Below are 14,414 nucleotides of genomic sequence, written 5' to 3'. Positions count from 1 at the left end.
CAGCGCAACTCTCTCACCAAACTCCGCGCCCTTGCGCTCGCGGTGCCAAAAGGCGCCCGCCCAGATTGAAAAGGCGCAGTGCATGTCCCGCCGCGTCACTCCGCGGGCGGAGGACGCACGTCGGGGCGCGGCTCGGTCTCTGTCACTCGAGCCCTGCCGAGGACCCCGCGAGCGCGAGCGCCTGCCTGGCGGCAGCGGCAGCGATGCACGGAGCCGCCCGCGCTCCGGCCACCAGCGTGAGTGCCGATTGCTGCATCCCGGCCGGCCTGCGCCTCGGGCCCGTGCCCGGAACCTTCAAGCTGGGCAAGTACCTGTCAGACCGCAGGGAACCCGGGCCCAAGAAAAAGGTATTAGCCATTCTGACCTCCGCCCTCGGCTGTTCCTCTCCCCTTCCCCCGGCCCAGGAAAGAGATGATTGAGTCGTTACCTACCAATTCTGCCGGATGGAAATGGACTCTGATCATTCCCCATAAATCGCATTAACCGGGAGCTGACGTGGGCCGGGCCGGGGGGAGGACGTGGCTGAGAGGGGGCAGCCCCTGGGTGGGGTGCGCGGGCTGTTTAAGCGTCGGTCCACTCCGAACCCACGGTTTCCTCAGAGCGCTGGGGTCTCCTTCGCAGAGGCGCCCCCCGCCCGCCTCCCTTGCAAATGTGCCTTTTCTCTGTTATACAACGTACGGGCATTGAAGACTTTTCTTACCTTCTGCCCTTCAAAAAGCTAATTTGAAGCTTAAATTTACCTTCAAATAATTTAATTTCATTCCTGCACCCCCCAAAAATTATTCTTGGGAAAGTCAGTTCCTAGAACCTCCTCCGGTGATTCTTTCCGCAGGTGTCTGCTTGATGGTTTGGGATGAATGGAGAAAGGGTGCGCCAGGTGGTGGATCTCACGCGGGCTCCGAGGGCAAGGGGTTCCCACACGCCAAGGGCACCTGGGCCAGGCGCTTGCAGACGGGCTTGGAGGGGCCAGGGTCGCAGCTGGGAGGCGTCAGGGCCAACCCACCAGTTCCGACTCCCCAAACAGCGTCTCGACCCCTGACTAGAGAGGAGTTCTAAAAGGCCCACGCCAGCCCTGAGGCACCCCAGCGGGCAAAAGTCGGCCAATAGCGACTGGGAATGCAGGCAGGAGTCCGGTGGCTGAGGAAGAGGGGAATGGGAAGCGGACCTTAGACTAGAGCTTTCTTGTAAGGAATTGCTTTGGGGCCTGGCATCTGGACCCGCATCCAGATCTTCACGCAATAATTCTCTTCTCCAGTGGAGTAAAGCTGAGCTTGTCGCGCACCACGCCTACTTTAAACACGGTTTAATTGCTTTTAAATGGCCGGCCAGCTCGCGGCCGCTTTGTTCAGACACTTTAGCCGTAGGGCTCGCGGGCATCTCGGCATTTCGGTGCGGTGCATCGAGAATGGGGAGGAACCCGAGGGTGTGCAGGACACCCTGCGTTCTGGAACCGACTTCGAAATGTCTCTACCCTGGTATCGGGCTTCTCTCAGAACCGCAAGAGGGAGACCTGGAGTGGGGATAGAGGACGTCTTGTACGAGACGCGCCCAGGCTCTAAGGGAGGATGCTTTCACTCCTGGTGTTGTCAAAGTGGGACAAGACAGAAGACTCTTATACTAGCCAGCCTTCCTTCTTCCTCCCTCCCCCAAGCAAGGATCCTAAGGAATTACCATTCATCCAGCAGCCCTCAGAGATATGGCCAAAGGGAACGCAACCGTTTTCCTGACTCGGTTGGGGTGAAGGATACATTTTCCCTCTGGGTGTGAACCTGGCCGTGGCTCGAGGGAGAACGACCACTGCTTGTGTTGCAGGTGCGCATGGTGAGAGGGGAGCTGGTGGACGAGTCGGGGGGCTCCCCCCTGGAGTGGATAGGGTTAATCCGGGCAGCCAGGAACCCCCAGGAACAGACTCTGGAAGCTATTGCAGACTTACCCGGAGGACAGGTACTGTGGGCTTCCCCCCTCCTCCCCACTGCCAGTTGTACACACCAAACTGTCACCGATGTGGCCACCAAATTAAGAGCAAAGCACTTTAGCTAGAAGTCTCATTTAAACGTCCCAATTACCCTGTAAAGTAGATACTATAATTTTCTCTGTTTGAAGAATGAGGGAAGTGAGGTTCAGAGAGTTCAATAGCTTTTCCAGCTTCACACAGCGTCAGAGCGGGAATCGAACCTTTTCTCTCAGTTGTGTTTTGACCGATTGCCCAGAAAATGACAGCAAGCTGTCCTGTTCCTTACGTCCCAGATCTTCTACCGAGCGCTGCGAGATGTCCAGCCAGGGGAGGAGCTGACCGTGTGGTATTCCAACTCCTTGGCACAGTGGTTTGACATCCCCACAATTGCAACTCCGACGCACGACGAAAAAGGTACCGCCTCTGGGAGGGCCTCCGGGCCAGCGCAAGTGGGAAAGAGTCCAGCTGTCCTTCGGTCTTCTGCTCACGTCGCCAGCCTTGAAGGGTCTTTTTCTTGAACTTTATAAAACTGCATTCATGCTCCCTGTCAGAGTAGGCAGAGGCGACGTCACTACTACCTCCCTTAAACCAACAGTAAATGATAACAACAGACAATAATAATCCGGCTGGCTATGGCAGGGAAAAAAATACTCTCGAATTTCATGGGGGTCATCCTTTCTGACTGCATACACAAAGGGATAATTATTAATTCACTTAAGAATCAATAAAGACTCTTTAACGTATTATTAGCATAACCATATCATGACCTCCAGAAAGCGTAACTCAAACCTGGAATGCTTTTAGAAGGTGGAGGGGCATCTCTTCACTGGTTTGGAGGAGAGTAATGTATTTCTACAGCATTTTAGAAGCATTACGGTACTTACAGCTGGTCTGTTGGCTGGTACTGAGGCCCTTCCATTTAAATGGTATTTATTCATTTCCCTTTCCCTACTTAAATCGAAACTGGGATGTATCCCAGTTTCTTCTCAGATTTATTCGATTCCTTCCAAAGCCCAGAGTGAATTTATGCAAATTAAGGTGCAGTAACTAAAGAGAAAAACATTTTCAATCCTTCCCTAGAACACTGGAGAACACTTCCTGTGGAGAAAAGCTGAGAGGTGCTAAAATAGTTAAGATTTTGAGACTCCCTTTTAATGCACAAAGCTTCCATGACTTTCTTTTTTCCTTGCCAGTTGTTAAGTTTGTCTGTAATTTCTCCTGAAGACACAGTTATATTTAAAGTCAGCATAATGAATGCTGTAAAATATTTTAACATATTCTCCAGAACTGCCTGCTCAATCTCATTCCTGTAGAAATAGGGTTAAAGGTATTAAAATAAGTGTGGGAATGAAGAGACACTTCAGGAATAAGATAGAATGAAGTTTATTCAAAACGATGAATCACTTCACTTCAGAGTATCACTGTCTCCTGTAAATTAATTGTTAATTTTGTGGGTTGGTTTTTATGTACAGTATTCATAAAAAATTAGCCTAGTTTGTTCCCTGCATCACATTACATTCTCTTATCAACTTCTTCCAGTAAAACAGAAACACGACAAAAACCTCACAGTGGAGAACTCTCAAGTTTGCCACTGTAGAACAAGTCCAAGGACTACTGGCCTTTGGGGACCAGGAGTTTCTGCACAGAACACCCTTCCTTAGACACTCTCAAATAGTACAAAAGCAACTTGTTTGAGTGGTGGCCCCCGTGTTTTCATTTCAGTCAATGGAGCTTATAAACATCATATGGTCACAGATATCAAAATAGACACCATTTTCCTTTTAGGGAATTGTGAGTTATTTTGAACCCTGACTTCCCCAGCTCTGAGATGCTTGGAATCTTGACCACCTTAGAGTTACATGCAGGAGAGGAGGCAAAATCACATATGAAACGTGTTTGATACTTTTGGCATAGGTTGGATTTCAGAGTCCAGAGAACATGTCAGTTATGATAAACTGAAAAATGAACATAGTGAAACAGAAAACATACACTTGCTGAAACTTTGAAAAGAAAAAAGTAGATGAAAAGAAAAGTAGGGATGGTAGCTATTCTTCCAATATTGACTACCCCCAGTGGGTTTCAATTCCATAGTAAGATTAAGGAAAATACTGACCCTTTGTTTTAGGAACAAAGCTTTTGCTGGCTTTGCATTGAGCAGCCTCTGAAAATGCCCTCTTTAAAAAGAGGTGATGAGAGAGGTTCTGAACTTAGGAGAAAATAGGTTGTTTAAGATATTAAATCAACATACCTACCAAGAGAACTAAAGAAGTCTCTTCTCCCTTTTTTCCAAGATTTATTTTACATGGATGGCTGTTCAGTACACGGTAACAGAAATGTTGAAGTGATTTTTATCTAAATCTTCCATAAACAATTGGGATAAGGCATACAGGCAAACCCTCCCCTCTTCTCTTTTTTCTTTCTGCTCTCCCTTGTTTTCAGCTGGAATAATATGCTCCTTACCTGAACTTCCACCTTAGTTATCTGGGAAGACTACTTGCTTTATGCAAACTCACAAGTAAAATATGTGAAGGGAGGAAGATCTGAAGTTTTTCCACCATTGTTGTTTCTGTAGTAATGTTTTAGAAGTTTAAGCCTGTGCGAGCGTGTGCAAGGAGGAAAAATGTAACTTTCCCATTACATTTAATGAAACTGACATTTACTTTGGCTACTTCCTTTGGCTCAACTACCTTCTTTTTCATCAATATCCTTCTCATCAGTATTATCAATCAGCCATAACATTTAAAAAGAAACCTAATTGTAGGCTCACTTTTCTCTGTAGAGATGTAACATGACCTTTTTGATTGCAAATTGATTTCTACCATGTGATCAAAATCTGTTTCATACTTCAGCAAAATTAAAAACAATTAGCATTAATAACATTAAACACAAGAAAATGTTTGACATCAAAAGCATGTACATAGTTCCTGGTAGAGAATTGTGCACTTATTAAAAAGCTGAATATCTATATTATTCATACCCACACATATACACACACCATATATATTTCCAAAGGACTATACTAAGCTTGGATTTGTGCAGCTATCTAGGAATTAATTACCAGGTGGAACAATTGACAAGATAACGCAACATCAACCTTCCACTTTTACAATATTAGGACATAGAAAATTTACTTTTCTCCTATCAAATTAAATGGGGTTAAAGAGGAAATAAAGATATAAATAATTTTGAAGAATAGCAAATCATAGCCCCTATGTGGTCCTTCAGCTGGTCACGCTTCATGAAAACCTCAGGCAAAGTGTTTAAGGCTGGGAGGGGATGGGGACGGTGGGTAGTGGACATAAAAGACATTGTTCTATGAAAAGGAATGATTACATATGGCCCATACATACAGGATATTGTCTCGCCTGGTAATGAGGCGCTCACGACCATTAGATTGGCCTTTGTTCAGTTTATCCAAACTCCTTGACATACGCCACCTATTCTGCAAACGCCAACAGATGGGCCCAGGCACAGCACAGCCCCAACACTTGATTTAAAGCAACAGCTGCTCTCAGCTCTTCCCGGGCCAGCCTGTCTGAGCGCTACCCGATCAACGAAGGTTTGCTCGGATGGCCCGGAGGAAGTTTTCGTTGAAAAGGCCCAGGTCCCCCTCTTGGCCTCTGAGTAGTCCCAGAGGATGGAGATGGTGACAAAGTTGGCCATTTCGGACTTCTCGGCGTCCTTGCAACCCCCAGAACTCACTTACTCGCCGGGGCCCAAGAATTCTTCTGCTTCTCTCCAAACCTATGGTCAAAACCAGGGCTTTGCTTTTAATGCTCCAGCGCTTTCTCTCTCACTTGTTTGCCTCTCACCGAGTCGCTTTTTCACTCTTTCTTGCCCAGGGGAGGAGCGCTACATTTGCTGGTACTGCTGGAGGACATTTAGATACCCCAACAGCCTTAAGGCGCACCTACGCTTCCACTGCGTCCTGAGCAGCAGCGGAGGCCGCGCCTACCTGCACCACCAGCACGCGGCTCGCCAAGGCGCTGCCCCGGCCGCGGATGGCCTTTGTCTCTCCCCCAAAACCCCGGCGCCAGACTTCGCCGCGGCCGCCCCGCCGGGCACTCTGCGGCCCCACCCGCAGGCCCCACCAGCCCTCCAGGCTTGCGGAGCGCGGGAGAGCATCAAGCGTGAGGCCTCCTCCGTGCCCTCGGCCACCTCTCCGCCCCTGGCCAAGTGGGGGCCGTCCAAGAAGGGCAAGGAGCAGTCGGACCGTGCCCTGGATATGAGTGGAACCACCCGGGGACACGGCCACTTCCTCGGCATCATGGGCGGTTCCCCAGCGGGGGGCGGCGGCCTGGCTTTCTACCCTGGTGTGCGCTCGGCTTTCAAACCCGCTGGTTTGGCCAGGGCAGCTACAGCCGCGCACGGCGACCCCTACCGGGAGGAGGGCGGAGGCAAACCGGGGGCTGGCCTGGCCTTAAGCAGGCTGTTGGGTGGGGGCCGGGCGGGCGCACGCCCGGGAAGCGCGGAGAACCCGGCGGCGGGCGGAGCGGGCCACCACCATCACCATCACGGGCACCACCACCACCACCACCCCAAGTGCCTGCTCGCCGGGGACCCGCCGCCACCGCCGCCTCCTGGCCTGCCCTGCTCGGGGTCTCTGCGTGGCTTCCCTTTACTCCCCGGGCCCCCGGAAGAGGCGTCCGCTTTCAAGCACGTGGAGCGCGCCCCGCCCGCCGCCGTCGCGCTGCCGGGAGCGCGTTACGCACAGCTGCCCCCGGCAACCGGGCTTCCCCTAGAGCGCTGCGCGCTACCAGCTCTGGACGCGGGCGGCCTCAAAGGCTACCCAGGCGGCGAGTGCAGCCACTTGCCCGCCGTCATGCCGGCCTTTACAGTCTACAACGGGGAGCTACTATATGGCTCACCGGCCGCCGCCGCTTATTACCCCCTCAAACTGCACTTTGGTGGGCTGCTCAAGTATCCGGAATCCCTCTCCTATTTCAGCGGGCCCGCGGCGGCTGCGGCGGCGGCCGCTCTAAGTCCGGCCGAGCTGGGGTCCTTGGCTAGCATCGACAGAGAGATCGCCATGCACACGCAGCAGTTGTCGGAGATGGCCGCCGGGAAAGGCCGCAACCGCCTGGACGAGGGGACGCTGCCCCCGGCCGTCGTGGCGGCGGGTGGCACTGGGGGTAGCGGCAGCGGGGGTGGCGGCGCGGGCAAGCCCAAGACGGGCCACCTGTGCCTCTACTGCGGCAAGCTGTACTCGCGCAAGTACGGACTCAAGATCCACATGCGAACGCACACGGGTTACAAGCCTCTCAAGTGCAAAGTGTGCCTGCGGCCCTTCGGCGACCCCAGCAATCTCAACAAGCACATCCGGCTGCATGCTGAGGGCAATACGCCCTACCGCTGCGAGTTCTGCGGTAAGGTGCTGGTGCGTCGCCGGGACCTGGAACGCCACGTTAAGTCCCGCCACCCCGGCCAGAACCTGCTCGCCAAGGCGGCCGACGACCCGGGCACGGAGCCTGACTACCCTCCGGAGCCGGGGGAGCCCAAGAGTGACAATGACAGCGATGTGGACGTCTGCTTCACCGACGACCAGAGCGAACCTGAGGCCGGAGGCGGTGGCGAGCGCGACTCATAAGAATTCCCGGGAAGGGGTTGTGGGGGCGGGGGCGTGGACAGAGAAGTGGGGGTTCTGTTCTGGGGGAAAAAGGAGCTCGTGGTGGTGAGAAGAAGGGCCCAGCGGAGAAAACCGTTTTTGATTTGGAACCGTGAGAGGTCTCAGGTCTGATGCTGAAACTCTGAAAAAGTTTTAGAGGTGGCTTAAAGAAATCTTGACTTTCGAGCATCCCGAGGGAGGCGGGTACCAGCGCGTTTCAGGCCTCTGGACTCCGCGATAGATCCTCCCAGCCCAGGCGGTCTGCTCTCGAGGTTTAGGATCACATTAATGTGAAGTCACAACGCCCCCGAGGGCGTTGATTTTAACTGCCACGTATTTTTAAATTGTTCTTTTCTGTGGAGAAAATTGTGCCTTTTGAAACGATGTTTTTTGTGTGTATTTTACATTAGCATCTCACTGCATAGGCAGAACAGTGATCACGGTTCGGTAGATATGACATCAGTACACTTGTTTCCATTTCATCTGTTCTCGTGTCAAAGACGACGCCTTGCCGCATTGAATATATAGTGGTAGCAGGTGTACAAATTGGTCAAGCTGCAATTATTTATAAAAGAATAATGACAAATGTAAAATATCTAAAGCATGAATCTAAGAGCACGCAATATATAATTTTAAAGAAAATGTCCTATTTAGTAGAGTACCAATGTGATGTATGTTGTTTTGTAATGAATGATGTACAGTGGATTCAGTATTTTGGTCTTGGTTCCAGTTTGTGCAATCTTTAATAAAAATAAAGATAAAAGCGAGAATTTGTTCACTTAGCAATTTCAGCGTATTTTTTTAAAGAAATAGTTTAATTTGAAAGCAGTTTTGGAGGAGACTCCATAATGCAATAGATCAGAGGACACTTGAATACTTTGATTATTCATTAAATAAATGTTAAGTAGTGTTGTAATAGGGAAGCATACCATTTTCAATAACATGCATTTCTCAGGCTCCCAGATAGCAGGCAAAACAATTGTTTTCTGAAACCATTGTTGATCATGCTAACTGTTTTCATGGAAAGAAGCTAAGAATTATGGAAGTGTAGAACCACTATTTCTTGTTATGTGCCATTTTGACAAAACTTTCCTTGGGTAGCAAAGAAAAAAAAAAGAAAGAAAAACAAGAAAAAAGAAAAATTGCATAGTGACTTTTATGATTCATACACTTTAGTATTCATTCAACAAATACTAAAGGAGGATCTATTTTATTGGAGGTGCCGATCTACCTGCTCTATATAGGTTTTTTCCCTTTCAACAATGTACTGCTGTTCATATGGGTTCCATTTTACAGAAGAGAAAATATACTTTCCAATGTCACTACTGGGAGGCCCATAATTAGAAGACAAAGTTAGAAGCAGTGACTTTATTTATGGGTATAAAATTAATGCTAACTAATGGAAGGATATTTAAAAAATATCATTTTGTGGGCGAAAATGAGAAAGCACCTTCTCCACTACCTCCGATCCTCTCTCCCCACATACTCTCTGGGGAGGATTTCACTGCAGTTATGTAGGCGTGGAGGATTAGTCACATCCCTCAGCTAAGGGCAGATACCCTAAGGTCACAGGTCTGCCAGCGCTCTTCCCAGAGGTTGGTGGCAAGATTCTAGTGGGTCACCAAAGGATCTTGGATAAAATCCTGATGACTCAGTTAAGAATGTCCTTTATTTTCTGCATCCTGAGTACCTTGGCAGTCTCCAACCTGCTGTCTTACAGTTGGGAACACGGTCTCAGTTACTAGGTGGCTGGCAGAGACTTTTTCTAACCTGTCACAGCAGGAGGTATGAGTGGGAGGTGAAGGGCATTTAAGTTCTATGGGTTATGATCAGCAAAAAACATTTCTTCTGAGGGAAAACTTATGCTGGGAATTGTAGGCTTTTTAGTGTCAGTTGACCTGAAAGTGTTTCACTTTGTAAAAGAAAAGCCCAAAGAAAAATAAAGAAAAAAAGTGTGGATTAACATTTACACGTGGTGACAATGATGTTGCCATTTATTGAGGATCTACCCTGTGTCAGATCCTTATGCTATCTGTAATTCTTCTCCACAGAAGAACCAGGTTTAGTGATGGCCTTGCCACACAGAACTGTAAGTGAGCCCAAGCATCTGCCTGTGGGCAGCCTGGGCTCCAGGAGCCCAGGGCTTCTCACTGTCTGCTTAGTATCATGGTCCTGCCCTTTGAACCAAACCAGTTATTGCTTAAGGTCAAATTCACACTTATACAGAAATATTGGAAAACTTTTCTGAAATCAGATTGTGTAAGTCCTCAGGGAAAGTCAGAAAGGCTGCCCAGATTTGAAACATAGGACGTTTCATCAGCTAAAAAAGTCACATTTCTTTCTCCTATATCCTAACTCTGTACCTAAGTCCTATAACTTGTTGTTCTGTTTGAAATAGCCTTTAAGAAAAAAAATAAGAATAGTTTGGAACGGAAACACATTTAGAATCAATAAGTATTTTATAAAACAAACAACCCCCAGCCTTCTATTTTCACCTTTATAAACTGATATCTACTATCAATTTATATCAATCTACTATCAATAAATTCTAATACAAGAAATGAAAATTGAATACAGATTTGAAAGGCACTTAATCACAGGTCATTTGTAATTCTTGATAGGTTGCCTCAGATAACCTGTATATTTATCTGTGGGTGGGCACACCATCATGCAAAATTAATGTAATTATTTATTTTAATAGTGAAAATCAATCAGTGATTTAAAATCAGTAACAGTATTACTTCTTTTAACTGGCTCAGTGGACTTCATGTTTCTCAGATTACTTCTTTCAGTCTCCTATCTCTTTCACTCCACTTCCGCCCCCTAACCCTCAATTCTTCTCATTCTGGTGACAGAAACTATGAAGGTTACACTGAAGCCAATGGAAGTTCCTGAGATTTTAACTGGATATTTTGTACCAAAAGATTTAAAAAAAATGGAATTCATGCCTTTCAGAAGTGAAAGACTCTAGATTGTTAGGGCTAGTCAATTTGAACATTAAAATGTTTTGCTAACCTGAATAAATCACACAGACATGGGTTCTAGTCTTGTCTCCACCCCTCACTTGCTTGGCTTGCTTGGCATCTCCGGCCAATCTTTATCAATTTCATCTGTGAAATAGGTTGAAATGAACAATAGGGTGGTTGTGAAGATTGAATGAGTTTATGCAGGTAAACTGATTTCAGAATTAAGCCTGACATAGTAAGCTCTCAAACAGTATTTTAAAAAACTCTAGCTACTCTTTGTGGTTTCATTAGGAAGACATCAAAGAAGGACTTAAGGGGAGACCCCTTTCATAAGCATTAGCACCTTTTTGCAGGACACTCGCTCTCCCCTTGGCTCACTTCTTGCCCCGGACAAATGCTCACCAACTTCAGTAAATAAAGGCCTTTCACATTTTTGCTAAAGAGGAACTTCTTTCCATTTTAAACTCGGACACCGGTTCGGATGGTTCATAGTGGTTACGTGAAAGGAAAGAAGAATGTTATTCGTCTATTTTCAGTAATTTTTGAAATGCTTGGCTGTGAGGGCGGTGAGCCTTGAGTTTAAGCAGAAGAATGCAGAGAAAGTTGAGAGCGTGTACACCTCCCCTCCTGAGCCTAGCAGAGAGCAGAGCATAGGGCAAGAGCTTCAGTTCCCCAAGGTTCTCCTCTGTGGAAAATTTATTCACTGTCTGGATTCTGAGGAGGGGGTGAGCGGCGGCGGCCCTCCAGGTTAGGACTGCAGTGCGCGGGAGCTGGAAGAGGGGTTGTGGTACAGATTGCGGGGTTCCAGAGCCGGGAGGCGGTGCTCCCGTTCAGTCCGGGTGCTCCCATTGGCTCATCCCTTGGAGCCAGTGTTGTTATTGGTGGCGGGCTGCTTGCGCGCGAAGGTCGGGGCAGGCGCCGCCGCGAGAGAACCCCGGGCCCAGTGGCGGTGCAGCCGCTTGGGTGAGTGTTGCGGCGTCGGCCTGTGTGTGTGTGGCGCTCTTGAGTCTTACAGCTTCGCTCTTGCTGGGAATGAGGGTTTCCGGGGCCCGGTTCCTGGAGAAGTGAGGGAATCTCGCCGCGTTTTGGTGTACAGTCCCGGAGCACTGGAAGGGAGAGGGACGCGGGGAACCCCCACCCTCCTCCACCGGGGGCGCCCAGAAGGCGGCCGAGGGAATTCCCGGCGCCGAACCAGTCCTTGCTGAAGCGGCGCTGTCCCGCGGTGGCGGGGAGCTGCGGCACCAGCGCTGCGCGCCCTCGCCATCTGCTGCTTCCCCAAAGGGAAGAGGGCAGAGGCGCTGGCGCCGTCGGGAGGTCAGACGTGACCCTTGGCCACCCAGGTGTGAGTTGTGAAGGGGAGGACTCAACAGACGGCGGGGCCAATGTGTTTAGTTCCAGAAGGAGCGTGGCGCTCGCTCTGGGCTGGGTGACCTTCCTACAAAAGATGAAAGGAGCGCTTCTGTCATCTGCGACTGTAGTTTAATTCAAATTAGGTGTAACCGTTGTAAGACAGACAACTTGTTAATGCCTTTGGCTTGCAAAAGATCCAGGGCGCTTCAAAAAGGGAACGAGATTAGGTGGACTACGTGTATGCGTGGAAACCCTTTAAGGACACTGATTTTATCTCCAGTACAATATGTTTTAATTAGTTCAATTTTAGCATTTCATATACATAGATGAAAACTAAAGCACAAGTTCACTGAAGAATATAAAAGTGATAGCATAAAAGACGGTTTTTTTTTGTAATTAGAATCAAATAGATTGAGAGGAATGTTTTCATATAGAGTGAGGAAACTTCGTTAAAAGTATATCTGATATCCAAATATCATGAGTTATTCTCTACTTTTTTTTGGTATCCACATACACTTTTGCATAATTCAGTATTGTAGGAAATGGCTGCAAATATACATTTCTTATTTTTAATGTTAGTGGTACAGTAATGTTCCTGGAGGTTAGTTTAAGTAGAGAATGATTTAAAATCCAGCGTTTCGTGGCAAGTTGCATTTGAATGGGAGACACTCAAATCCAGTGATTTGAGTAGAAAGCCTTAGGTGGCAATGTCTTATGTGACAGGAGATACAGTAAAGAGATGCAATAGCAGATGGCTTTACATAAGAACATAGTGAAGGTCAAAGATAGTTTCTTTCTCTCTCTATTTTAAATCCCTGACAACCGGCAGAAAGATAAGATTCTACACTTGACATTGAGCAGTTGATTCCTGAATTATCACCTTAAGGTAAAATGAGACATGACCAGGTCAGTTTAAAGCTTACTTGAGTGCATTGGACCGTAGCAGAACACATCTGTGAGCAACAAAATGCTTTCAGGTATGCTAAAAGTCAGTCCAATGAGAAATGAGTCAATGCAGGATGTCGCATTTTATAAGCTTATTTGTGGTTTTCAGAAAGCTGGAGAAAGAAATGCCTTAGCAACCAAGAAGACATAGAGAAAAGAAAATACATTAGGGGGTTTGTTAAGGGAAGGCTTTCTGAATGATTTAAAGGTGACATGCTGAAATGTGAGCTCAGGGGACTGGCTTTGCCATCTGTAGGCGTTTGTATATATATATATATATATATATGGTGCCTTATATTTGTTTCCGAAATCAATGTGTGTATTATTGTCTTGAATTGGTAGTTTGGGACTTCATGATATACATACTGGCCAATACTCTCCCTATAAAGTGAGGAAAAAAATAGCTTTGCTTTGAGGTTTTTTCCAGCAGAACTCATTCATTAAATCTTTGTTATCTCATTTAATCTTTGTAACAACCTATTTTACGGATAAGGTAAATGAAGCTTATGTTGCCCAGCCAACTAGAAATAGTTCCAGAATTCATTCCTAGACCTGTCGAATCCACAGCCTCTCGGTATACTACATATCCTCTTTAAAGCTGTCACCTGATGTAAGAAATGTCTAGAAATTCAATTTGAGTCCTTTACAGCTGGATCCAATGACTGTTTTACAGGACAATGATGAGGTGAGTTGAAAGATCAATGGTTCCTAGGCTTTTTCAGCTAGAAACAGATTTGAATTAGAGACCATCTTTGGCTTGTTATATACTTAAAATTATTTGAATTCTGGTAAATCCCTGTAAGTCTGGGTTCAGTTTAGTCTAGCCTGGCTTGGACTCACTCAACACAAATATCTATGTATAGTGGTGAATCTAGAGTGGCCCACCTGTGACCCCGAGGACTGTAGAAAGGAAGCTGTGATAGTTTGATTCTGTTGAGAATTTTAGGACTAACTGTGCACTGCCACCCAATTCCCAAGTTAGGACTCATTTTTTTTTTCCCACAGTCTCCTAGCATCCCTTGGGACTGATCACCTATGGTGCAATTCAGTCAATTTTCATACTCTTTTCACATATAGCAGGCTGGATTTCTTGGAGTCTGGGCCAGGCAGGGTACAGTGGTGGGGCCAAGTTTCCTTGAAGCTGCCCTGCTAATGGTAGAACTGAGGGTGATCAGAAAGAGAGAAATACAAGGGTAAAATCAAAATAGAATGCCAGGCACATTATCATCTGGAAAGAGCCAGGCTGAGACAGAATCCCAGTAGATCCAAGGCAGTAGAATGAAAAGCAGATTGAAGTCAAACTAGAACAAGAAGATTGGGATAGAATGAAGGAGGTGGAGGAGTGAGACATTGAATGACTGGAGCCTGGGTACAGGTTTTTTTTTTTTTTTTCCAGTTGAATGAAAGATTCTTTAAATTCTACAGTGTTTTACAATTTTCAAAATTTCACACACATGATTTCATATAATCCCATAATAACCTGTTTTATAATCTGCTACTCCTACATTGCCCTTTGCCCTCCCCTTTCCCCACTGGTAACCACTAGTTTGTTCTCTATATCTGTTAGCCTGCTTTTCTGTTTTATTCACTAGTT

The 14,414-nt window shown here is 47.1% G+C and overlaps 1 protein-coding gene across 1 annotated transcript; it reads left to right on the top strand.

The window, feature by feature from the left end:
* The first annotated feature begins 203 nt into the window (after positions 1-203).
* PRDM13 (PR/SET domain 13) lies at positions 204-7,541 on the top strand. The gene is made up of 4 exons (XM_031455875.2): positions 204-347; positions 1,813-1,944; positions 2,248-2,368; positions 5,797-7,541. Exons 1-4 carry the CDS (start codon positions 204-206, stop codon positions 7,539-7,541), a joined length of 2,142 nt encoding a protein of 713 aa, XP_031311735.2.
* Positions 7,542-14,414: the final 6,873 nt, after the last annotated feature.

This window comes from Camelus dromedarius, chromosome 6 (assembly GCF_036321535.1).
Source record: "Camelus dromedarius isolate mCamDro1 chromosome 6, mCamDro1.pat, whole genome shotgun sequence".
NCBI classification, from domain to species: Eukaryota; Metazoa; Chordata; class Mammalia; order Artiodactyla; family Camelidae; genus Camelus; species Camelus dromedarius.
Note: the sequence above shows the minus strand (reverse complement) of the source record. Positions and strands in the feature narration are given on the sequence as shown.